The following is a 23230-nucleotide window of genomic DNA, read 5'->3' as shown; positions in this document are numbered from 1 at the left end:
GAGAAGGAGAATTTTTATGACCGAGAAATAGCAGGTATCGTGAAGGCCGTGGCAAAGTCTCCGGTCGCTACGGAGCCTACTAAAGAGCCCCCAGTAGTCTTGACCAGCCACCAATTTCCATTGTATAATGGAATAGGGCCTTGCGGGGTAGCGAAAGTGTAAAGAGTTACATTGTCAGCAACGCGAGAATTGCATCATTGGGAAAGCCATGTCTTGCTGCGATAGCAATTTTGATCAATTGAGGAAAGCCCTCTGGACCTAGTCGATCTATATCTGCACCATTGGAAGATATTCGAGATATCAGTTAACACACAGAAATCCAATCCAGATCAATAGGTCTAGGAAACTTGATCAGGATGTACGTATCATCAAGGCCCTCGGAAAAGGCGAAAGACTCAGGAGAAAAACAGAATATGAAATTCGCTCATGCAAATCTGGTATGTACGCCACTACATATTCACAAACAATTGGTTGGATACAGACCAGACCAAAGAAACAACAAAGTACAATGCCAAACAACCTAGGAGCAACCAATCAAGTATCGGTTCCCACGCTCATGCTCGAGATGACAACGGCGGAGTGGGAGCCCCCGCTGGTACCTTTGCTCCATGGTCCAATGCGAACCCATTCATACGGGAGACCAAATCCAGGGCTTTCCGAGGCTGGACCAGTTCACCAGAGACGACGCTATCCAGACTACCTCGTCGGGACATGGTTGGAGTGAATCTCCCCGAGAGAAGACCGCGAATACCACCAGCTTTGCGGACAGGGATATCCGGTGTCACGGCAGTGAGGATATACAAAAGATATTTGAGGTTTGGAAGGGTGTGTCGAATATCCAGGCCGCGGATGCCTTGCTTGTTAAGTAAGAACTCGATGTCTTTGTTCAGGAGAAAGACGCCATATTCGAATCGATATTGGACGCTGGCGGGGTAGAGTGGGAAGGTTCGCTGTGGCAGGTCTTGAGATATTGGGTCCTGGATCAAAGACGTTGACAGGTTCGGGCTAATCGGGTAGGGTATTGCGACGGAGAGGTAAAATGAGAGCAGGTATACAAGGTGAGCGGTATGACCTAGTGCCGCAGCAACCTCTTCGCGGTCAATATCGTCAAAGTTGGAGTTGGGGAGTGGTAGTCCGGCAATGGTGAATGCCAATGTCTTGTCAGGAATCGGATCAATCGGATAGATCACCATCAGGTCCTCGGCAATGCGCCGGATTTGACCCTTAGTTTCCTCCGCATTCTGGCTGAGCAATTGCTCGCTGCTGACAAGCTTCTCCTGGGCATCGGGGAGATGACTCCGGGCCTTCTCTTGCGCGAGATGGCCCTGTTCCATGGATTCTTTCCGAGCCCTGATGCTGGCAATAAGGTCCTCCTTGCGCTTGTTCGCAGCTCGAATCTGCTTGCGCTCGGCAGCAACAGCCTGTTTGATCGAGGCGAGGCGGTCCTGCGCCTTTGCTGCCTCGCTCTCAGTCAACAACGCTGCCTCATTCTTCTTTAATATTTCTCCAATCTGCGTCTCCAATTTCTCCCGGGTCGCCAATGCATCTTGAATACACTCATCTAGATTCGCCAGTCGCATCAGCGCATCATAAGAAGAGGTTGGCAGCACCGCACCGTCAGCAGTACTCCGTTGGCCTGCGCTATTGAGTGGTTGCTCAACCGGCGGTATATCAGTCAGATTCGTGTAGACCCCGTCAGGGAAATGAAACAAAATGCAATTGGCCGGCAGAGGATGATGAAAACTCTCGAGTGTCTTCCCCAAGAACTGCAAGGAACGCAAGTGTTGCTGCAATTCCACTAGCAACACAAACTCGGACGTCTTCTCCGTCTTCGCCCAAAGCTTAAGAGTCAATGCATCTCGGCGGGACACCACGGGACCGCAAAAGTCCAGGTCGAAAGACCGAAAGCTCGGATTGGTTCCCTTGTCGACCACTTCGCTGATATAGACCGGCTCCTCGATGCGATCACAGTGTAAAGAGAAGAAAGTATCCGCCATGCGACTCTTCGTAATGTCCTCTAGCCGAATTTGCCGCGTGTGAGGATTGGGATCATTCCAAGGCAGCAGGCTTCGGCGACGCGACTCGCGCATGTCGGGTCTCTTGTCTGCGGGGCCATCTTGAATCGGGCGCAGCTTGAGATCTGTAAAGGACCGCGACGGTTGAAGGGGTCGATTCTCGTTTTGGGCTAGCAGTTTCGAGGGCGACTTTAGGGTGTTGGGGATGTCGTCGTCATCAATGGTTTTGCCTCGAGCTCGATTTGGAGGGGGAGTGACCACCAAGTTGCGCACAGATATACCATGGAGATGCCGAAGCTTTCGGTTCTATAAATTGTTAGCCTCGTTGGAATATAACTGTGCAGGTAGAGACCCTACCGATGCATAAAGCCACGGCCGCTCCCTGCGCACGCCTGCGTCATGCTCCGTAGTTGCGTTCACGCCGCCTGGAGCATCCATCGCGACGTATGAGCCACCCAGAAGGAGCACAGAGTCTAGCGGGAGCGGCAGCGGCAGCACAGACCGGGATGTAAGTGCATTTTACGGGAAAATGAAGCAGGATCCTCGAATTTCGGCACACTTGGGCAACAACGGAGGTGTCTCGAACCATAAGGTCAATGCGGAGAGCAGCCAACGCCAAGACCTGCGGATGGCCCCGTCAAAAAAACCACCTCCGTCTTCACCTCTCACCAACATCAACGACCCTTACACCTCACGCCCTTCCACTCCTCTGTCAATGCGATAGATCTCGCCCAGTTGACTCCCTTCCCTGTTCCCGGGCAATCGCGCACATCTCCCGGCCGCAATGGCCTCAGCCAGTACGGCGTCCAAGCCGATCCAGAAGATCCTGGACTCGACCCGAGTCGCCACGTTGAAGAAGTTCGTACGACACCCGCCTATTGACTCGACAAAGCCGATTCAAGGAAAGATTCGCGAGACGAGTTCCAATGCATTCAAGGAGCATCTGAAGCGCGAGAGCGTGCGGTTGCAAAAGGCGCTGAATTCACTCACGCATGGAAAACACATCTTCGTCTACCATAATGTTCAGACGAAGCAGGTTGTGTACTCTTTGACTCGGTATCTGGAGGTGAGCATTTTCTACAAAGTCACCTTGATTCTGAATTGCCAGGTTATAAGCCGGCCCAGCTCGATTTGCTTTGTCTGGATCTCCCCATTCGTCCTTTAAGCGTCTAACAATCCATGTCTTCTACTATAGGAGAACAATGTCCTGCGCCAAATGGTCTACCACGGCAAGAAGACCGTCCCCGCCGAGCTCCGCCGGGATATGTGGACTCCCTACTACTCCGTCCACTTCGGCGATGCTCGCCTCGGCCTCCGCGCCTTCCAGTTGCTGCGCGAATTCTCGATGCGACGACAGCTTTCTCCTCCCCCCGAGATGATCACAGTCACCGAGGAATTCCTAGCCTCCAGACGTCCCAAGGACCCCTCCGCCGCGGAGGAATTCGACAGACTGAATAAGAAGAGGATCGGCCACCCAATGGAGAAGAGGGAGCGTGCGCGAGTCCTCATGGACCAAAAGGCGACCTCGGTTGCCGATATTGCGGCTGTGCTGGAGATCCAGGAGAAGGAGATTGCAGATGGCATTCTGGACAAGGAGCTGCGCCAGAAGCAATTCCGCAGTCAGAGAAGGCGTCAGCGCGAGGCTATTGCACAGGAGGCCGAGCGGGCTGAGCAGAACAACGCCCGTATTGAGGCGCTGGAGCAGCAGCTGAGCGAGCGTGAGGGTGTGGAGGTCAAGATCGGCGAGATTGGTGACTACCCGGAGACGCCGGGTGATGTCAAGATTCTCTGGCGCGATGTGCACGATGCCAACTATGCTGCCTCATGGCCTGAGAAGGTCCAGCACGGCGAGTTGGAAATCAAGCGTGACAACGTCATTGGCGGCGAGCGCGTTCAAGAGGTCTCCCCGGAGGCTTAAAGAACCCGGCGAGTCCGGAAAGTTACAGACGCCTATGGCTATCGTGACGATCCTATTCTCTCTTCCGTGGGTCATCCGCTTGTTTCTCGGTCATATTGAGCGGTTTCCCTCCGTTGATATCTTCTTCTACCCTGAATTTGGTCTCGGGTAGAGGGAGATACTTTGTATTTGTTTAACCTCTGTCCAGCTATCTCCCAAGCTTTTCTGCATAAATTGTATTTTTAGACATTTTCGATCTTTCTAGTGACGAACAAAGATGCGTGAACAACTAAATATTCTCTTACTTCTACCTTTTCCTACGTTTTCCAATTCTTCGGAGTACTGGCAGATGGGAAAGGATATCAAGGATAGTAGTCCGCATTCCGAATCTCTTCCAATGAAGATAATCACTTGGCTTCCGATTTACATTGTAGGACAACCAGCTCCATACATACACAGATGTGATATTCAAGAACAAATAAGGATGACAAACACAATAGTCTTCAACCCCTAGTCCCAGGAATGTTATGAAGGAAAGAAAGGGTAAGAAAGAAAAAGGTGGCAAACTATCCAACATTGGACAGATCTCGAAAGAAATAGTGATTGTATCGGCCAGACCTATTCTGCCCAAAGACAGGCGCCCATGTAACAAGATAGCCCGGTATTGGTTGCAACTCAAAACTGACGCCAATGTACAATGTAAATCAGGATGTGGAAAGGAGAACAGAGAGTAAAAAATAAACATAAGAATTTCCCGCGCCCTAGGAACTCGGACCGTCTTTCTTGAGAGACATCAAGTGCGATCAACAGATAAAAACATGTACATCTTTAATGGCCTCTTCGAAATGAATATGAGGGAATGAGAACTTCAGTCACATCACTTGGTTTCCTTGGAAGCATGCGTCGAGGTCAAGATATCCACCGAGGGAAGGTCACCATGTTGTTGTTCCTTGGCGGACAGTTCGGACTCGGAGGTTTCGCTTTTGTTGGCCATCCTCTGAAGAGTTTCTTCTCCAACTTGCTCTGCTGTCTCTGAATCGTTGATTCCTGCCTTGGCCATGCGTTTCCGTGCTCCTTCCACGATCTTGTCTGCTTCGCTGATACCCTGAGCCACATTTGTCGCGGGGTCACCATCCACTCCAATCGGTTCCGCCTTGTTGTTGACAACGTTCTTCAGACGGGTTGAGTCGAGTCGGATGACCATGCAGGAAAGGTTATCGGTACTGAATCGTGCGAGAGCATGGTCGACCAGAATCTTGGATGCATGTTGAGCATCCTGGACATTGCGAATAAGATCGACAGCCTCTTGGTCACTGCAAACATCCCATAACTAGAAAAACGGTCAGCTGTGTTCAAAAGTTTAGAAGTAAAGACGAATGCTTACCCCGTCGCAGGCAAGAATGATGAATTCATCCGCGTCCGGCTGAATGACAGTTTCGGTGGTGTACGGATGCCCGGTAACCAAGTCCTTGAGATAGGCATCACCAAGGGCACGAGTGACCGCAAGCACGCCATTTACGCGGTTATTGAGGATCAGACCGCCAGCATTGGCAATCCGCTTCCCTTCGTTCTCATCGCTGCCCTTGTGATCGTAGGACAAACGGAGAGCCTTGCCGTTCCGACATAATACAATGCGAGCATCACCCACGTTGGCTGTATACAACACGCGTTGGCGCTGGGCCTTCCGCTGCAGCTTGGGAATCGAAACAGAGGGACCCTCCTGAGCCGGTGTATCTTTGGAATCAGCGTTGGCGTCGTTCCTACCCGCCGCTGCCGCGGAAGCAATAGCAGCAGACCCGGTGGCCGATTGAGCGCTGGGTACACGATCCTCCCAACGTAGAACAGCAATGACAGCTGTACACCCACTGTTTTTGAGAGGGAGCTTCTCCAGCTGCTGGTCGACACTGGTAAACGTCTGGTCAAGAAGTTCAGGAACGGGAGTGTTGGGGTTCTTGCGTATGATATCCTCGAGAATCAAATGCAGCTTTTTGCCACACCATTCTGCCGCGAATGTGCCAGCATGCCCGTCAAATATGGAAAAGTACCCGTTGTCTGTTTCCACCACATTTGTTGAGGCATCCGACGCTTGTGACTCGCTAGAGGCTCCAGGGGGGTCGTTGCCATTTATGTCAGGCGCTGTAGGGGCCGGAGTACCGAGAAAGTTGTACAGGTAGGCATGTGTATCTTCCATTGTACGGCGACATTTTCGATTCCGGTCTTCCGTAACACCCACGCGGAAAGATGATCGTGCTGTTGGTTGGGATTCTCCAGCGGAATTGTTGAAGGACCCTTGCGGGACACTCAAAGCCGGGTCCATTCTACCCAATCTTTGAAGAGGGCTTTCGGAGCCCGACGGACTAGTGCCAACGACTGAGAAAGATTCACGCGTGCCGTTCAAACTCAAAGAGTTTTTGGCGTTGCTAAAGAAGGATGCCGCCTTGGTGACGGTGCTGCTGCGACGCTTCTTGTCACCCACAGGGCCTTCCTGTTCGCTCTGTCGGCGATTAAAGAATCCGGCACCAGGTGGCGAGAACCTCTTGTCGCGAGGGCTTGCGTTTTCAGGATGGATGCTTAAGGCGCTGGTGTCAATTCCAGGAACTGGAGATGAGGCGGCGTCTGTCTTGTCTTTGGGTGGGCTCGAGGAGCCACTGAACATTCTGCTCAGCAACCCACCCTGCGAAGAAAAGCTGCGGCGCTTATTTCCTGCCAGCTTGATTGTATCCCTGGTCGACAAGGATGGGGCGGACAGTACTGGGGGGAGAAGGAAGAAGGCGGGGTTGTAGACGGGTGGATGGAGATACTGCGGACTGACGTAGTATCCCTCGGTCGGTGGATGGCGGAAGTCGAGACTATGGGGTTGACAGGTGTTAATTCAGATCTGATTTGAAGAACAGGGATGGTAGTAGGTGAAGGAATGACAGGAATAAGCTGCGGGGAAGAGTGATGCCTAGCGACAATGGAAGAAGAAGAAGCAAAGTCACTAAAGTCAATGGGGACAGCTGGGGGGCAGCAGCGCCCGTTGTTTTCAGCGCGGAACAGGCGCTCGGAGGAAAAAGATCGGCCATTGAAGCGATCCAACTCGCAGAAAATGGGATCGAGGCTCTGTAATGGCCCGCTGACTCTCAACAGGCGCGTGTATAGACCTGATGGCCATCGCGCGTTGAGTCGTTCACCCCCGAATTCACCCCACTCCACGGAACCCCCGGGGAGCTGCAGACTATGAACGAATCAAGACAAACTTACCGATGATATTCAATGAGGATGGTGATCAAAAGTAATGAGGGAAGATCAGGAAATGATGATGGATGGAACCGATGTGGCAGTGCAAGCGTAATGAGTTGAGTAAGTTGAAGTTGGGAAGATGATGCGATCCGGATTGGGGAAAGTAAAGTGGAAGTTGAAAGTTGGTTAACTCCGCCCCGTTATGGTTGGGCGGAGGAGAGCCAAGAACGGAGAGGAGAGGAGTGGAGCTTTGGGGAGACCGAACACTTCTCTTTTCTCTGGAGATGAAAGGAGAAAGAGAGGTGCTTCGATGCAATAATGAGAAAGAGGGGGATTAAGGTACTTGGACAAGCTTACTGATCTTTGATGATCCTTGCTTGGTACCGTGTATCGATCCTGGGGAATGCTGGAAACTAAATATGGCGCAGTCGATAAGATGGCGCCTCAACATTCAATCTATTCTCAGCCCTCATACCACGAGACCGCAGATCAGCTCCGCTAAGGTGCTTGATTTGACCGAACTAATTGACTAATGAAGGACTATTGGATAGATGATGGCGTCATTAGCCCCTCTGGAAATACTCCAACCTCTTGCTGATCTAGATCCCTAAGCTACGAGACCGAAGTATACCCGCTTAAAATGGACTCAACATGGTCATTTCTGCAAACAAAACTAAATCATTTATCGTCTTTGGTAAATTCAGATGGTCTCCACGCTTTCCAGTGCGGTTTGTCTTCATCTCAAGTATACAAGATCATCTATCCAACTTCATGTTGAGTTCGAAGATGCTAGCATGGTAGGAAAGGCAAGTCTCGGCCAGGGAACAGGCATGAGATCACCTACTACTTTCGTAATGAACCACCTTCTAGAACATACGAACGTCTTTTTTTTCTTTTTGTAACAAGAGCTTCTCTCATACACATTAGCAATGATATCTCTTAGTAGCATAAGGGTCTTCATGCCCATTTGATGCGTGCCACAAGGCTGCAAGAAATACGGATCCATACACTCCTCTAAAATGGCGTCATACTATTTCCCATCTTAGTACCATTCTAACTCCTGCTCAACAATATCTGGGTCTTGTAATTCCTTTAAGATGAAAAAAGAAATGTACAAAAAGCCACCATATCCACGCCGACGCCCCAGCGCCAAGGCGAATGTGGAGTCAAAACGAAATGAATAAGACCGATTTACCACGAACTAAAGTCTCCAAAACCGCCCGTGCCCTTGGCCTTCTTGCGAACCGGTTCGGGTTCGGGTTCATCATCCACAAATTCCACAATCTCATCTTCCTCGTCGCCTCGATCGGCCAGGGCGGCTTTGAGGTATTTACCAACACCGCCGGCCCCCTCCGCATTGGAATCCGTGCCAGCGCCCCGGACCCGCTTGCCGGTCCAAGTAACACGGTCGTCGTCTACGCATTGAACGGCTTCATCGCCATCGGCGTCTGCGGCGCCAGTGTCTTTGGCCCCTTCCGCACGCTTCTGCTTGAGGAAGTCCTCGAATGGGTCCACGAAGATGGTCACGTCTTTGATACGAACTTCCGGGGTGGGTCGGTTGGTGTTTGCCTCCACGGGGTGTGTTTCGAGAGTGTTGAGAGTAGTAGATGAGGGAGAAGGATCATCAATGAGTCGACCAAAGACGGTATGCTTGCGGTCAAGGTGAGGCAGGGCTCGGTAGGCGAAGAAGCTAGGTATACAAGTCAGCAAGTCTTCCCTGGAAAACGGAGACAATATGCGAGTATGACTTACAATTGACTGCTGTTCGTGTTCTTGCCCTTGTTGGCCATACTGAGCGTGCCGCGTCCATCATGCTTCAACGGCCCCTCAAACTCATCGGCAAAGTACTTGCCCCAAATGCTCTCGCCGCCTCGTCCAGTACCAGTTGGGTCACCACCTTGGATCATAAAACCCTTGATATTTCGGTGAAAGGTGACATCCTTATAGTAGCCCTTCTTGGCCAGCTGGATGAAATTCCACACGGCCTTTGGGGCATATTCCGCGTATAACTCCACATTCAGATGCCCGGCAGTAGTGTCAATCCGCGCATATCCCTTTGCCTTTACCCGCCCTCGCTTAAGCATGTACTCTTCTTCTGATAGAACCGCAAGTTCAGCTGATGTATGGGGCGTCAATCCGGTGCTAGTGAACGAAGCCGCGGCCTTGCCAGTCGTGAATCGTGCCGCGTTATATGGAGTAGGTTTCCCTTGTTGTGCTGTTCCCGATTTGGAGAGACCTGTGCCAGCAGCGCCTGTCTTAGACACTGCCTTCGAAGCAGCGGAGCCGGCCTGCTGAGCTCGTTCCGCACGCGCCTTGGCAACCGCTTCCTTTGCCTTCAAAATCTTCGCGGAACTGCCTAGCGCATTGGCATTGACACTTCCAGTGGGTTGAGTCTGTCCAGGAATATCCGTTTCACCTTCTTTCAAGTAGTTGAATGAGCTGAGGTTGCGCGACTCGATATTTTGCGGGTCCTGCAAGGTAATGATATCCTTGCGAGTAAACTCCTCATCCGTGACGAGATCACGCCACATTTTCCCCTTGATATTCAATCGCTCCACGGTATCCCAGGAGAAGACATTTCCCGTATTTCGCAGTGCAACGATATGTGTGTTGTCGGTCAGGACCTTGTAAGTCACGGGATCGACATATTCGCCATCCTCGTTCTTCGCAATGGTGAGCTTGATCAGGTCGGAGCTCTTGAGTGGCGATCCATCTACCGGATTTGTCCCATGCTTTTTGATCCAAGGCAATATGTTGGTCAGGTCGAAAATGGTTCCTGTGTGTGTGCAGACCGGATGCGAAAAAGGCTGGAGAGAGAGGGAGCAGAAATTGAACGGTAGTCGCTTGAAAGTCGCATGTGAGCCTGATTGTCGAGCTCGGGCGACACCAGCGCCTGCGCTGGCTGAGAATGCATCTTCCGATGCCCACTCGGAGTGTGTGATCTAAGTCCAGAGATTCGTCAGTAGAAGTTCGAGATGCGACAGTGGGGTGGCTCGAGGGTCAGGATCAGTTAGAAGGGGGGCATACGTAAAGCTTGTCCGTTCCTAAATGAATTCAAAGAATGTCAGTGAATTGCTCATATAAGTAAAACAGTAGGCAAGACGTACCTTTACCCATATTGCTTGAAGCTCCAGCTTCACCTTGGAGCGCAGTTCCTCGCGACTCGAAAAGGCCGCGAGAATGACGGTGGACTAGCCTCTTTCGGTCTAGCGTAATTTATTACTGTACCAGATTGGGCTACTGTACAGTATTGAAGTCTCTGGCCTGTCACGTATTATTACAGTAGGTTGTAACTCGAATAAGCTCATCTGCAAGTTAAACAAGGTAAGTTTAAGCTTCATTTGGACATTGTCCTTCCCTATAACAATCATATCAACTACAGCTCTTCATGTTACTTGCCGCAGCCACCACACGACTCGGCTTTCCACAATTTCCAAGTTTCTTATTCTCTATGCCAGAGTCCGGGTCCGTAACGGGCTTCCACTATTGACTTCAAAAACCCTCTGTAGAATCAACTGTGGGGTCTTTCCGGACCTAGCCAACTGAGCTCGAATTCAATTGGATGGATAAATTATCTGCTTCTTTAACATGAGTACAGTCCTTACATCATACTCCAAGACCCGGAGTCAGCCACTCGCGGCACCAACCATCGGCGTAGGGAAACCCTTCAGCATCCCCCTCCGTCCAGCTGGTCGCCCATTTCGCAAGATCTGTTTGGTAGTGGGTGAAAATACCAGAACGAGAGTATCAGTACTATACTTTGGACTCCCGCGTCACGGAGGGCCTGCATTCGTATACTGTGACAGGCACGTCGAAGGGCGAAGAAGATGTCGCTGGGCGTTATGGACAGCGTGGTCGAACTTGCAATTTGCAGCTACGAATCATCTCTCTTTCATCCCGCTGAGCCACGGGGCCAGATCACCAGACAGAAGCCATGAGCGCCTGGCCAAACGAGCCCGGAGGCAACGCTCGCTACAAAGTTGCGATTCCTCGGATATCGGGGAAACCCCCACTGCCCAAACGTCAGCGCGTAGCTCGAGCTTGTGATGCCTGTCGGCAAATCAAGTTAAAGTGCAATGGACAACGGCCATCATGTGCCTATTGTAGCTCCACTGGGAGCCCTTGTCTATATTCGGCATCGAAACGAGAAGTGAGACAGATAAGTCTTCAACGTCTGGAAGAAAGGGTCCAAGATTACGAGTCCGTGCTGGGCGATGTCATCTTGAATTGTCCCCTGAAAAATCTCAAACCTATTCTGAAATTGATATCTGTGAGTATCATCTTGATTCGCTATGGACTTGCACTGGAAGTTGCTAACTATGACGGATATAGGAACGGCGTCCGGAATTTCTCGCGGCCTTACAGCAGTCAACACGATTGCCGCAGAACTCCCCTACTCTGAAATTCAATCTCAATCTAGATCGCATGCACATCACATATCGGGATAAACGCTTCGGAGAAGGTCTCTCTCTTCTGAGCAATCCTGTAATCCTTACCAAGTCAATACAGCATTGGACTTCGCTTATTGAGGATGATGTGGCCAGCCACTTGCTATCGTTCTACTTCACCTGGGAGAATCCGACTTGGCATTTGATCGATCAAGAATCTTTTATTCATGATCTGGAAACGCACGAAACAAGATTTTGTTCCCCGCTTCTAGTCCACATCCTTCTTCTCTTTGGCTGTGTATGTTCAAAGCTTTCTCTCATCATCTGCAGCAGCTGACCTTTCCCCAGAGCTTCTCATACGGCCTCCATTCTTTTACGGATAGACGACAAGAAAAGGCCCTCGGGCAGCAACTTTATGATGAGATTCTTCAACTTTGGGAACGGGAGAAGGAAACAGTTGACATCCCAACACTACAATCTGGTATCCTACTAGGCTTACTATGTTGTACTTTTGGCACCGATCGATTGGGCACCGAACTCATCATGAGAGGGGCAGCCATGTACTATCGGTCTGGTTTTCATAAAGAGGGTGCTCCTTACTTTCAATCCGCCAATGGAGATTTGAGACCCAGTATGGCCAGAGCCCAGATGCTGATATCATGGGGTATTTTTGATGTCCAATCGTAAGTTTGCGGTCATCAGTTGTCCTTCTAACAACTTGTTCCGCTGACACAAGACACAGGCTGGCTTCCCAGGTATACAAGAAAAATAGCGAATGGCCCAAGCCACCATCCATAGTTTTCTCTCCAGAAGAAGCAACGTCTTTGGATGACAAGATCATGTGGAGACCCTACCCGTTTCAGACTCCAGTCTTCGCATCGAATACGTACATGATCGCTCGATTTCGCAGCAGGCTTGCGGAAATGGTCAATGAGACTGCAACCATGGCGCTCCAATTGCAAGGTTCTCCGCCAATTGACGACACTTGGGCCCAAGGCTATGAGATTTATCGGAAACTGATACAGTGGGATCGTGAGCTACCACGGGGATTACTACAAGAACGGAATAGCACCCCGCACAGTCTGTGCTTACGGTACGTCTTTCTACTTCACGCTTTAAAAGGACCTAGTTTTGCTGAACGTCTTCCAGGATGTACTACCAATGCACAGTAATAAACCTCTGCGACATCTTCGAGCCACATACAGCCAACCAACCACTAGCACAATCCGACTTCGACCCCCCTTCCATAAAATCCCACGCCGTAGAGGCACTCGGATCCCTCATTCTCCTCTACAAACACTTCCACGGATGGAAATCCGTTCCCATCGTCATGCTACACTACCTCTGCGTCGCAGGCATCCACGCCATCGCCAGGCTAAGTCCAAGCGAAATGAAATGGATGAAAGTCCTCGAAAGCAGCGTCTTAGGTCTTTGGAACATGGCCATTGGATGGGGAAGGTTGGGCAAAGCGTTCCTCAAGATCATTGCGTTTTTGCTCAGAGCGCAAAAGGTTGAGAATGACCGTATTACACCCAAGACGGCTGCGATTATGGGCCAACTTGATGGCGCTTATTGGACTGCGACTGATGCGGCGTCGTTGGCTGCGGATTATGTGGTTCATTCTGTTCCGTCAGATGTGGCTGTTACTGCACAGTCGGTAGATGACCTTATTAAGGCTGCGGAGCAGCTAACTCTGTAGTTACAATGAAAATACCGATAACTCTCCGCAAAGTGGATCTTAGGAAAATGTAGAGGTTGCATAAAAATCCGGCAATGGGTATTGTTATCAACTCTGTGGTGTGCCTACTGTAAATACACTGGTTCATCAGACGGGTTAAAATTGCATAAATTATCACTACTGAAGAGCGGAAATACAATGGAACGGAGTAATAATAATACATAGATTGATTGATGTTGAAAGTGTGCAGTCGCTAATCATACATGTACAAAGTGCCCGTGAAGATAGATTCAGAAGAGACGCTAATAGAGCCATCCTTCCTGACCATAAGAATAACGCCTGGACAATGAGAGATTTTGTTCCGAGATCAAGGCAGATGAAGTTAGATCCATCGAAATGCTTATGCAGCCAGCGTCTGCAGGCGTAGCGGGACCACCCACCGGTTTCCGAAGTCGATACCGTGGCGGCGACGAGTGCCGTACTTGCGCCACACAATCTGCGGAATGCCAATATCGGCCACGGTAAGGTTCCAGGCCGCTCCTTCTCCGGAGAGGAGGGCATTGAGAACTCCGGTCTTCGGGGCCCCAAGGCATACTACAGAGGAGCTTTTGACACACAGTCGACCGCTATCGGCAACGGTCGCCTCGCCTGCGTAGTTGTTAGTTGAGTTGAGAAGCAAGAAGCAGTCATTAGAATGAAACATACCGCTGGAAGCCGACATTCCCGAGGGAACATCGACGGAGAGGATTTCGATATTGCTACGGTTCACCCAAGCAATCATCTCAAATGCAACACCTTGGTCATCAGTCCGCAGGTCGTCGAAGGCAAGGTGCATTCCGAACAGGGCATCGATAACCAAGTCAGGAGCCAGGTCGGCAGTAGCGAGACGCGCCGAAAGGTCCTCCCACCTGAGCACGCGTCCGCCAATCTTCCGGAAAATATCCAGCTGCTTACGGCAGTTCTCAAGCAACTCCTCCTCGTGTTCCGGACCGAGAAGACAGACAGTGACACGGTGTCCGCGGCTTCGGAGGTGGCGAGCAGCGGAGATTGCTCTTGCGCCGGTGCGGTGGTTACCAGTGATGATCAGGATGGTGGGAGCTGCTGCGTCATTAGAGAGCAGGGAAACTGCAGCTTCAGCGATTCCTCGTCCAGCATTTTCGGTAAGGATATCCTCTGATAAGCCGAATTCTGCCACGGCGATCTGCTCAACCTCGAGAGTCTGCAGCGGACTCACAGTGGGGCAGCTGCGGTTGGTAGTTGTCAGTCGCAGAGATGCACCAGCTGGGTTGATTCCAACCATAGGCGACCCAGAAGATCGGCTGGGTCGAGGGCTCGCGTCGCGAGAGGTGATGAGCTGGCTGCGACCAATCGCACTGATTTGAGGCACCATGGGCTGAGCCATGATCGTGCTGCTCTTGCGAGAGGTTTGGATGCGCCCGGAGATGTTCTCACTGCTGAGTCTGGCATCACTAATACCTTCGACATCATCACCAGTGTCGCTGTTTGGAGCGCTATCAAGCACGTTCTCCGTCCAGTGGAGGTTCTTTCCACCGTTCGTGCCGGGCTTCTGCCGGCGATTGAAGCTGACAAGGCGAGCCTCGAAGGCCGTGTTGTCATCATTGCGGATCTGTTCGAAGACACTGCGCTTGTCGAACTTGGAAAGGTTGCTCTGGAAATCAAATTCGCCCAGCTCTTGAATATCGGTTGCATCCTCCGTGGCCCATCCACTGGGGTCTTCAGCGTACCCACGGCGTGGCTTCTTCTTGCGAAGCTTTGCGCCTGGCTGCACTCCATGTTCAGGCGACCCGTGGTTGGCTGAGGAAGCAGGTTCAACAAACGCAGTCTGGCGCCAGCCTTTGCTCTTTGGGTTAGTGCTTGCCGCAGCACCATGTTTGATGAACCCATCCTCATTTCCACGACGGTTTCGCTTCGGTGTCTGCTTGGTGGGGGTCGTCAGGCTCTGTGCAACCTGAGGCTCATTTGGGTGAGAGATTCCATGACCTCCACCTCGCGCAACTCCCGTGTTCAGCTCTAGATTGCTAAATGGCTCAGTCAAGGATGCGCTGACAGAGACTGGAGCTTGCGCAATATTTGACCCTGCAAAGTGGGTTTGTGCGGGTTGCGCGGGCTGTGCGGGGAGCTGGGAAGGGGGCTTGGAGAAGCTCAGGATAGCGGGGTCTGCGAAGGGCTGCGGAGGAGTGGCTGCAGCTCGGACAAGTGCAGCCAGTCGAAGTTCCTGAAGTTCCTGTGATGCTTTCTGGCTCTGCGGAGGAGGGGCTGTAGCTCGGGCAAGTGCTTCCAGTCGTTGAAATTCCTGTGATCCATTCTGGTGCTGCGGAGGAGGGGGTCCAGCTCGGGCAAGTGCAGCCAGTTGAAGTGATTGCGATGGATCCTGGTGCTGCGGCGGTGCTGCTTTGGTCGATTCCAGAGACAAGTCGGTGATGGCGGAGGCATCAATCGAAAATTGGGCATGATGCTGACCGTTCCACAGGAGAGTGACTGCGCGAGAAGAGGGTCAGAACTTACTTCAGTCGTCGTTACGCGAATAGCGTCACGCAAATAGCATTACGTGAAAATTCAGTATCGCACCATTTTTCAGCAGCAAAGTATGCCCAATCACATTGGCGACCTGCCCTTGAAGCTTCCCACCTGGCGGCAGTCGCAGCGTCACAAGGACGTTGTATCCGATGAACTCGGATGCCATGTTGCGCGAGAGCCGAGAGTCGGTGATTGATCGAGGAGACTAGTTCATTTGCAAGAATTTTTTGGGGAACGAGACGGAGTTGACAAAGAGAAATTATTTGTGTCCAGAGATGAGACGAAAGCTACGAAGCTCGGCCAACTTGATCCAATGGCCGATGCCTATCTAAAGTCACGTGTGTTACTTATCGATAACGGAGTGGGGGGCGGGGAGGAAGTAGCGCGTTACTACTTCGAGATCAAACAATCTAGGACGCGTCGCGATTTTATACTAGCGCGTACCGGCTTACGAGGAGAGGAAACAAAATCAAATTATAAAAATTGTTGTTTTTGACTGAGAGTAGATCATGATCATGGGATATCTCTATGTTTTGAATAATATATGAGTACCACGGCTCCAAAGAAAACATTACAGACAGATTAGCGCCTCCTGCATGGTTCCATCCCGCCTAGATCACATTAGAACTCCTCCTCAAAGTCATCCCCACCAGTTGACTTTTTCTTCTTGGATTGAATGACCTGGGTGATGGACACCAAGTTGGAGTAGAACTCTGTCACCTTGGGATGTACCATAACCTTACGCGGCTCAAACCGCAAAACTTGCAGACCGGCCTGGGAGGTAGCACGACTCAGTGCCACGTAGGCCTGCCCCTTCTCAAAGACTCGGCCCAGATCAACCTTCACCCGATGAAGAGTCTGGCCTTGAGCCTTGTGGATGGACAATGCCCATGCCAAAATCAAAGGCACCTGCTGGCGCTGAGCTTGGACTTCACCATTGGGAAGTTCAATCTTCCAGGCTTCTGGTTGACAAAGTAGATGTCTCTCTGTCCCGTCAGGCTGCATAAAGCTAACCAGAGGCCATTTTCGTGTCACTGTAACTCCACCTTCCTTGTGAGCCAGTGGCTTAAGCTTCTTGCGAGCACGTAGAGCCGCATCCTCCTCGTTGTCATTGCCCCCATCAACGAAAATGCCTTCATTATCCTTGTAGCAGTCGAAGGTTGTCTCGTCCATGAAGGCTACAACACGTCCGATAGAGCCGTTGACCAGAGTATCTTCCATGTTCTTGATAAGCATAACCTGGGCACCTTTCTTGAGATGGATGGCCATTGGCGCCATGCAGTTGGATAGTAGCTTTTCACGGTGCTGTGGATCTTGGATCGTTCCTGAGTCGACTGCGTGGAACGTCATCACCTCACCAGAGAGTCGATTCATTCGTTGCGAATTTGCATTCTCAACCTCAGCACGAGTGGGAAACCTAGCGTAGGTTAGTAACGTCAAGATAACTGGCAGAGAGAAAAGGCATACAATTCGGTCGCCTCGAGAGCATCGTGGAAATCAAGAGGCCGAGAGAGCTTCCGGAACGCATCGATTGTCTTAGGACTGATCTTGCCCAATCGCATTTCATTCAGCATAGAGGCAAACTCCGGATCTTTCTGTCGGAAGACATGCGTCAAGAGAATGGTATGCTGGATCGTAGTGTTCCAAGTAGCTGCTGCGAAGGCAAATCTCGCTTCACGACCATGGCCTTCTGGTACAGGGGGTAGTTGGAAAAAGTCGCCAGTGACAACGAGCTGAATACCTCCAAATGCGCGGCCGTTATTCCGAATTCGTCGAGCAATTTCCTCAAGTTTGTCAAACAAATCTCCATCAACCATTGATACTTCATCAATAATCAGGACCTTGGTACGGAGCCAACGATTCCGCGCTTTCTGGTTCTTTTTAATCTAAACACAGAACCACATGTCAGCCTTCGCGCATCCTCGTCTGCCGGACCGGAGTACATACCTTCTTGACCAATTCAGGTACAGCCTCTTTGCCCAGCCCAATACCGGCAAAACTATGGAGCGTGACACCTTCAATGTTACAGGCTGCCAGACCTGTTGACGCCGTCACTGCAACTCGATCTGGTTCCCGCTTGAATTTATCCCGCAGCTTTTTGATGATCTCTCTCATGAGAACGGACTTTCCGGTACCTGCTGAGCCGGTAAAGAAGATACTCTTTCCATGATCGACAACAGCTTCCACAACGTGCAGTTGTTCATCACTGAGGAAGACCTTGGCCAACTTGGCATTATCCTTCTGCTTCGGTGCTCCGTCGGCTTTTTGACTTTTCCTGTATTCCCGTCTCAGCTCCTTTTGTTCCTCCTTGATGGCACTCGCGCTTTTATTCCAAGGTTCTGCGGGTTTGGTTCGTTTCGGCGTGACGAGATTGCTCCTTTTCTCTTGGAAGGGCTCCTCCTTAGCCTCCTTCAACCACGGAAGAGTACGTGGCTTGGGAGGCGGCTGAAAGTGGGAGGGGGAGATGAAGACCATGGATACTGGATGCTGCTCGGAGGCGCAGCTTGTTCTTGGGACGCAGGTGGCAGATCAGGATATGCGATGTCTGATTGTGGTTTACTCGCCGGAACGGACTGCCGATCGCGAACATCTGGTGATGTGAGGTCGATGGTCGGATAGGTGACGGGATCGGGCTTTGGCGCATAGGTGGTACTTGTCGCACTCGGTATATTCAGCGCAATGGGTTCATCAATGTCGAGATCGAGATCATCATCAAAATCATTCTCATCGAAGTAGACCGCGCTGTGGAGGGAGCCCAGCGTGGATTCCCCGCCATTGGTCAAGTCGATTTTTCGTTTAACACCGACGGACTGTGGCTGAGCGGGTTTGGAGGAGACAACAGTGTTTGCACGGAGAAAATTGGACTGAAGAGGCTTAGATGTCCCTCCAGGATGATCTTTAACAGCTTTCTTAAACATGGCGATTTCCTCGTGGATTGGCCGTGGTGGTGCGGATGAATAGGTGGAAGGATTCGGCGGTCTCGAGGAACAATTCAATGAGATCAGTCGAGTGATTCCTGTGCCGCGAGGACTGGCCCTGGCAGCGTGCATAAACAACAATAAACCTGAGGCAAGGTGGGGAAGAAGATTGACGCTGAAAGCCAATTTGCGGCGTTCAGATGAGTTTCTTTGTTACGCGTGAATCAGAGACACGCGCCTATTTTGTGCCTGAGGCATACACTTCCCAAAAGGCTATAATCATCATCCTTCGAGGCAGCAGGCCATCTACCCAATAACTAGGATCATTGATTGGCATCATTACGGGTTGGTCTTTCTATCTATCACGCGTAGTTAGATATCTGGAATCCACTAGCCAGAGATAGGTACATACAAACACAGTCAACACGCCCAGTCCCTGTCCAACATATTCACTTGAGACCTTCCATGAAAATTATGATTAGAAGTTTATTCTGAGCTCATGACACCGGGCTATACCTCCATATAGGTTTGACATAGCTTAATTGTAGAATGGTGCCTACAGCAGTTGGTATGCGCAAAATTCGTTGAAAGTAAGGCATATTGCAAGTAAATATATCTGCTGCGCCAACCGTGTTGATGTAGGATATGTCTGACGTTGAACATATTTCGAACCCCAGAAACATAAAATCAAAAAGCACAAATGATGCAAGATTTCCTCCAACCAGATCATGAAACCGTAGTCGAGCAACAATGATTGACAATTTAGAAGCACGTATTGGCTCATTCTCGCCATGCTTTTTATACTTCCTCCATTGCGGCCCCACAATGGCCGAGGGTGGCCACACGTGACTTTAGATTATCGCGACGCGCGGGATCGGACTGGCCTTCGGATCTCAATTACCTTCGCTTTGACCGACAAAAGCGTATTTTGCCTGCAATTTCAGTGGGAGACATATGGTGAAACGGCCGACCATGAAGGATGGTTGAGACCGAGGCCTCGGGTGAGTGGAGCGAAGCACCTGCTGCTACCTTTGCCGCGAGCGTCATGCTAATATCCTAGTCTATAGACAAGGAGCACCCGCTCATGGGCGCGGTCATTTGCTTCACCTCAGTCCCTCTGGAGCAGAGAGTACGAATACCCCAAGATTGGAGACCTCATAGGGTGCCAGACTGACGCGTCTACCATCAACTACAGACCCAACTTAGCAATGTCGCGAAAGAGATGGGCGCAATTGAACGACCCGACCTCACCGCAGACGTAACACACCTTCTCGTCGGGGCGACTGACTCTCCAAAATACAAATTTGTTGCCCGCGAACGGAACGACGTGACCGTCTTGAGACCGGAATGGATCGAAGCCGTACGGCAATCGTGGATGCAGGGCGGGGACACAGACATTCAGGCATTGGTGAAACAATACGAGCTCCCTACGTTCTTCGGTCTCACGATATGTATCACGGGATTTTCAGATAGTGAGTTGGCTCAAGGCAAGGCATGACTGTACCGACTGGACTGACATATGTGCCCAGTGGCCTTTCGAACCCAGATGCATGACATGACAGTGGAGAATGGTGCCGAATTCCGGAAAGATCTGACCAAAAGCGTCACTCATCTCGTTTCTCGCAGTACAGAGGGCGAAAAATATAAGTTTGCCACGCAATGGAATATCAAGGTTGTCACGGTTAAATGGTTCCACGATTGCATTGAGCGCGGGATGATTCTAGACGAGGACAAATATCACCCAAGACTACCATTGGAAGAGCAAGGTCTGGGAGCATGGGATCGAACGATACCAATGAATGCGAAATTACAGCTTGGGAGAGCCAGGCCCGCCGCCAGTGATAGCTCATCAAATCCACGACCAAGGAAAAAGCTTCGCAGAACAGCAAGCACCAAACTCATCGGCCAAAATGAAAACATCTGGGGAGATATTATTGGCGCCGGCTTTGCAAATGAAGTGGCCGAATCAAGAAATGCTCGTTCGGAGGGCCCTGTCACCGAAAGGCCCAAACCTTTCATCCAAGCAGCCAAATCATTCGTTAGCGATACATCGTTCAGTGAGACCATAGACCATCGTCCACTACCTGAAGTCTTGGCCAAAGTACCGAAAGGATTTCTTGAAGGGTGCTACTTTTATATCCATGGCTTTACTTCCAAGCAGGCAAGCTCTAGTCCTCCAAACTTCAAACTTCCCGTGAACCATACTAATTTCCCCTAAGAAAGGCGTTCTCCGACACCATCTCGAATTCAATGCAGCCCATTGTGTCGATTCCTTGACCGAATTCTCCAGCCCTAGCATACCAAAGACAGGGCAAGGACTGTTTGTTATGGTGCCGTATAAGACTCCCAGGTCGGAAGTTCCGTCGACAGATGATATGGCATTCGAATGCGAGGTTGTCACAGATATGTGGTTGGAAAGGTGTCTAGATGCCCGAGCCTTGGTCCCACCGGAATCCCACGTTGCAAGCACACCGTTTCCAAAGTTCCCCATCCCAGGATTTTCAGGAATGCGGATATGCTCTACTGGCTTTGCGCGCATCGATCTTCTACATCTCTCTAAGCTTGTTGATTTGATGGGGGCGTCATATGACGAATATTTAACCTCCAAAGCCTCTGTTCTTATCTGTAATGACCCCCAAACGGCAAGCCATGACAAGCTTCGACATACAAGTGAATGGGGAGTCCCCGCTGTATCAGCCGACTGGTTCTGGATATCCGTGCAGACGGGCCAGAAGAAGCCCTTTGATCCATACATTGTTCGGAGACCCGTCTCACAAAAAAATGACAGCAGAGAGAAGCCGAGCGAAACCTCTGTCAGTGGGAAGGCGATGCACCCGCCGACTGGGAAGGCTCGAGAGGGGCTGTCCAAAACATCCAAAGGACCCGCCACGGGGCGACAGTCAAAAACCGTGGTATTGGAGAAAAGTGACAAGTCCCGAACATTGCCTATAGTTGGTGATGGCTTCACCGACGAAGAGCCTGCCGACGTACCACAAGCAAGTGTAGCCGAATCTCGCTCTCCATCACCAGACAGGAACACCAATGCATCACCTGCTGATGAAGCACCCAAACCAGCTGCTCCGTCCGCCCTAGACTCTGCATTGAAGGGCCTTCTTCAACAGGCTCAAGCTGCCAAATCACGACGGCAATCGGAAAGTATGACCACCGACGACAGCAGCTACCCACAACCTCGGAAACGCAAACCACTTCTCGGTCGTGCACCTTCACACTCATCAAACCGAGCGACTGAGCTCAATCGTGCTCCGTCGCGGGCTAGCTCCATCGATACCCTCAACGACGACGGTCTGGGCTCTGCACTAGAAAGCGCAGAGCTCACACGAGAAAATTCATTCTCCCGCACAAACAGCCGCAACGATCAAAGTCTATCATCCATGTTCAGCGGCGCCAAATTTGACTTCTTGACAGACCGACTACCCGGGCAGATTGACAACGAAGACGAAGAGAACCAGGAGCCTCAAATGACGCAGCTGGACTACGAAGACCCCGACGCTACGGCTATGCGGGCCGAGTTCCTGCGCAATGCCGGCAAGTTAGCCGGAAATCCTAAGAAGGCCGATTCTGATGTGCTTCTCGGTGAGGTTCGGGAATTAGAGGATATTGGTTGGGGACATGGGAGGAGGACTCGGAAACAGGTTCCAAAACCCGATGGGGAGTGATATGAGAAAACCAAGGCTTGCATTATAATACAATCGAAATCGGGCATTGCATTGGAAAGGCGTCCTTGCGCTATGTTTCATTTACGGAGGAGTTTGCTTACAGATAGTGTGTGGTTTGGAATTTATGGATCGGTCGAGCTATTGGCTACGTGACATACCTATTTCCTAAAACGGTAAACACCCCGACAAGTCAAACACGTAGTAGAGTCTTCTGTTAACCGAAGGATCTTGATGAAACTCTGTATTCCCGAGATCAGTACGGATCGTAAACAAGCGGTACTACGGAGTAAATATGGTGCCAAAAGTCTGTGGACACTTTCTGCTGAAGACCCCCACCGGCCCCACCCATCCTCTTTCCAACTTATCTCTAAATCTAGTTAAAAAATATTAAAAACTAAAATTTATAATTCGCCACGTTCTGAAGAAATTAAATATTCGAAAATAGATTAGCAAGAAGAGGATATTCCTAAAGAAGTATGAAGTAAAAACGAGCGATATCGCAAGGGTCTTATAAGCATTATAAATCACGGCAAAGATATCCGATAGACAGTACAGGGTTTAATCTAGCTCAATAGCCAACCAAAGCTCGTTATTATAGCTCGTGATGAAAACTTACTTAGAAACGGTCATATAGCAAATTCTTATATCTAAGCACTCGAAGAGGGCCTTCTACCGTATTAAAAAGCCAGCATATTATATTAATAAAATAAATAATTTATTTATGTAGTAGATATCCCGAAAGCGTAGCTTAAAAATTTATAGTGTATAGGTTATAAATTAGCTGCTATATTCGCTTGATCTAAACCCTATCGAAAACGTGTAGAATCTGCTAAAACAGAAATTATTCGAGTTATATCCTTAATTAGCTGCCCGAGAAAGTTGATCAAAGATGGATTA

General features: G+C 50.4%; 8 protein-coding genes across 8 annotated transcripts; 3 read left to right on the top strand and 5 right to left on the bottom strand.

Moving 5' to 3' along the window:
- Nucleotides 1-554: 554 nt before the first annotated feature.
- Nucleotides 555-2453, bottom strand: N7473_012131 (putative UV radiation resistance protein (UVRAG); the record flags this gene model as incomplete). The annotated part of the gene is made up of 2 exons (XM_057158070.1): nt 555-2321; nt 2373-2453. 2 exons carry the CDS (start codon nt 2451-2453, stop codon nt 555-557), a joined length of 1848 nt encoding a protein of 615 aa, XP_057003920.1.
- A 346-nt stretch (nt 2454-2799) lies between these two features.
- N7473_012130 (mitochondrial 54S ribosomal protein mL67) lies at nt 2800-3933 on the top strand (the record flags this gene model as incomplete). Its single annotated transcript, XM_057158069.1, has 2 exons — nt 2800-3081; nt 3211-3933. 2 exons carry the CDS (start codon nt 2800-2802, stop codon nt 3931-3933), a joined length of 1005 nt encoding a protein of 334 aa, XP_057003919.1.
- Nucleotides 3934-4350: 417 nt separating this feature from the next.
- ptcG (type 2C protein phosphatase PTC1) lies at nt 4351-7286 on the bottom strand (the record flags this gene model as incomplete). Its single annotated transcript, XM_057158068.1, has 3 exons — nt 4351-5242; nt 5297-6761; nt 7156-7286. Coding segments are annotated over 3 exons (2049 nt in total), but the record flags the coding sequence as incomplete, so codon positions are not given.
- Nucleotides 7287-8325: 1039 nt separating this feature from the next.
- On the bottom strand, nt 8326-10251 carry N7473_012128 (PPIL2 family peptidylprolyl isomerase; the record flags this gene model as incomplete). Its single annotated transcript, XM_057158067.1, has 4 exons — nt 8326-8824; nt 8887-10076; nt 10162-10178; nt 10242-10251. 4 exons carry the CDS (start codon nt 10249-10251, stop codon nt 8326-8328), a joined length of 1716 nt encoding a protein of 571 aa, XP_057003917.1.
- An 817-nt stretch (nt 10252-11068) lies between these two features.
- On the top strand, nt 11069-13221 carry N7473_012127 (putative C6 transcription factor; the record flags this gene model as incomplete). The annotated part of the gene is made up of 5 exons (XM_057158066.1): nt 11069-11404; nt 11467-11820; nt 11871-12205; nt 12265-12615; nt 12672-13221. The coding sequence occupies 5 exons, from the start codon at nt 11069-11071 to the stop codon at nt 13219-13221; spliced, it is 1926 nt and encodes a 641-aa protein (XP_057003916.1).
- Nucleotides 13222-13600: 379 nt separating this feature from the next.
- N7473_012126 (mRNA decapping enhancer EDC3) lies at nt 13601-15904 on the bottom strand (the record flags this gene model as incomplete). Its single annotated transcript, XM_057158065.1, has 3 exons — nt 13601-13848; nt 13906-15699; nt 15790-15904. The coding sequence occupies 3 exons, from the start codon at nt 15902-15904 to the stop codon at nt 13601-13603; spliced, it is 2157 nt and encodes a 718-aa protein (XP_057003915.1).
- Nucleotides 15905-16207: 303 nt separating this feature from the next.
- N7473_012125 (DEAD/DEAH box helicase) lies at nt 16208-18788 on the bottom strand (the record flags this gene model as incomplete). Its single annotated transcript, XM_057158064.1, has 4 exons — nt 16208-17155; nt 17206-17624; nt 17686-18147; nt 18168-18788. The coding sequence occupies 4 exons, from the start codon at nt 18786-18788 to the stop codon at nt 16360-16362; spliced, it is 2298 nt and encodes a 765-aa protein (XP_057003914.1). The 3' UTR covers nt 16208-16359.
- An 847-nt stretch (nt 18789-19635) lies between these two features.
- On the top strand, nt 19636-22333 carry N7473_012124 (uncharacterized protein; the record flags this gene model as incomplete). The annotated part of the gene is made up of 5 exons (XM_057158063.1): nt 19636-19657; nt 19724-19785; nt 19852-20128; nt 20186-20817; nt 20876-22333. The coding sequence occupies 5 exons, from the start codon at nt 19636-19638 to the stop codon at nt 22331-22333; spliced, it is 2451 nt and encodes an 816-aa protein (XP_057003913.1).
- Nucleotides 22334-23230: the final 897 nt, after the last annotated feature.

The sequence above is a fragment of the Penicillium subrubescens genome, assembly GCF_028828155.1.
Source record: "Penicillium subrubescens strain IBT 31985 chromosome Unknown utg000010l_segment0_segment0, whole genome shotgun sequence".
NCBI classification, from domain to species: Eukaryota; Fungi; Ascomycota; class Eurotiomycetes; order Eurotiales; family Aspergillaceae; genus Penicillium; species Penicillium subrubescens.
The sequence above is the reverse complement of the archived record's forward strand: the minus strand, read 5'-3'. Positions and strand labels throughout refer to the sequence as shown.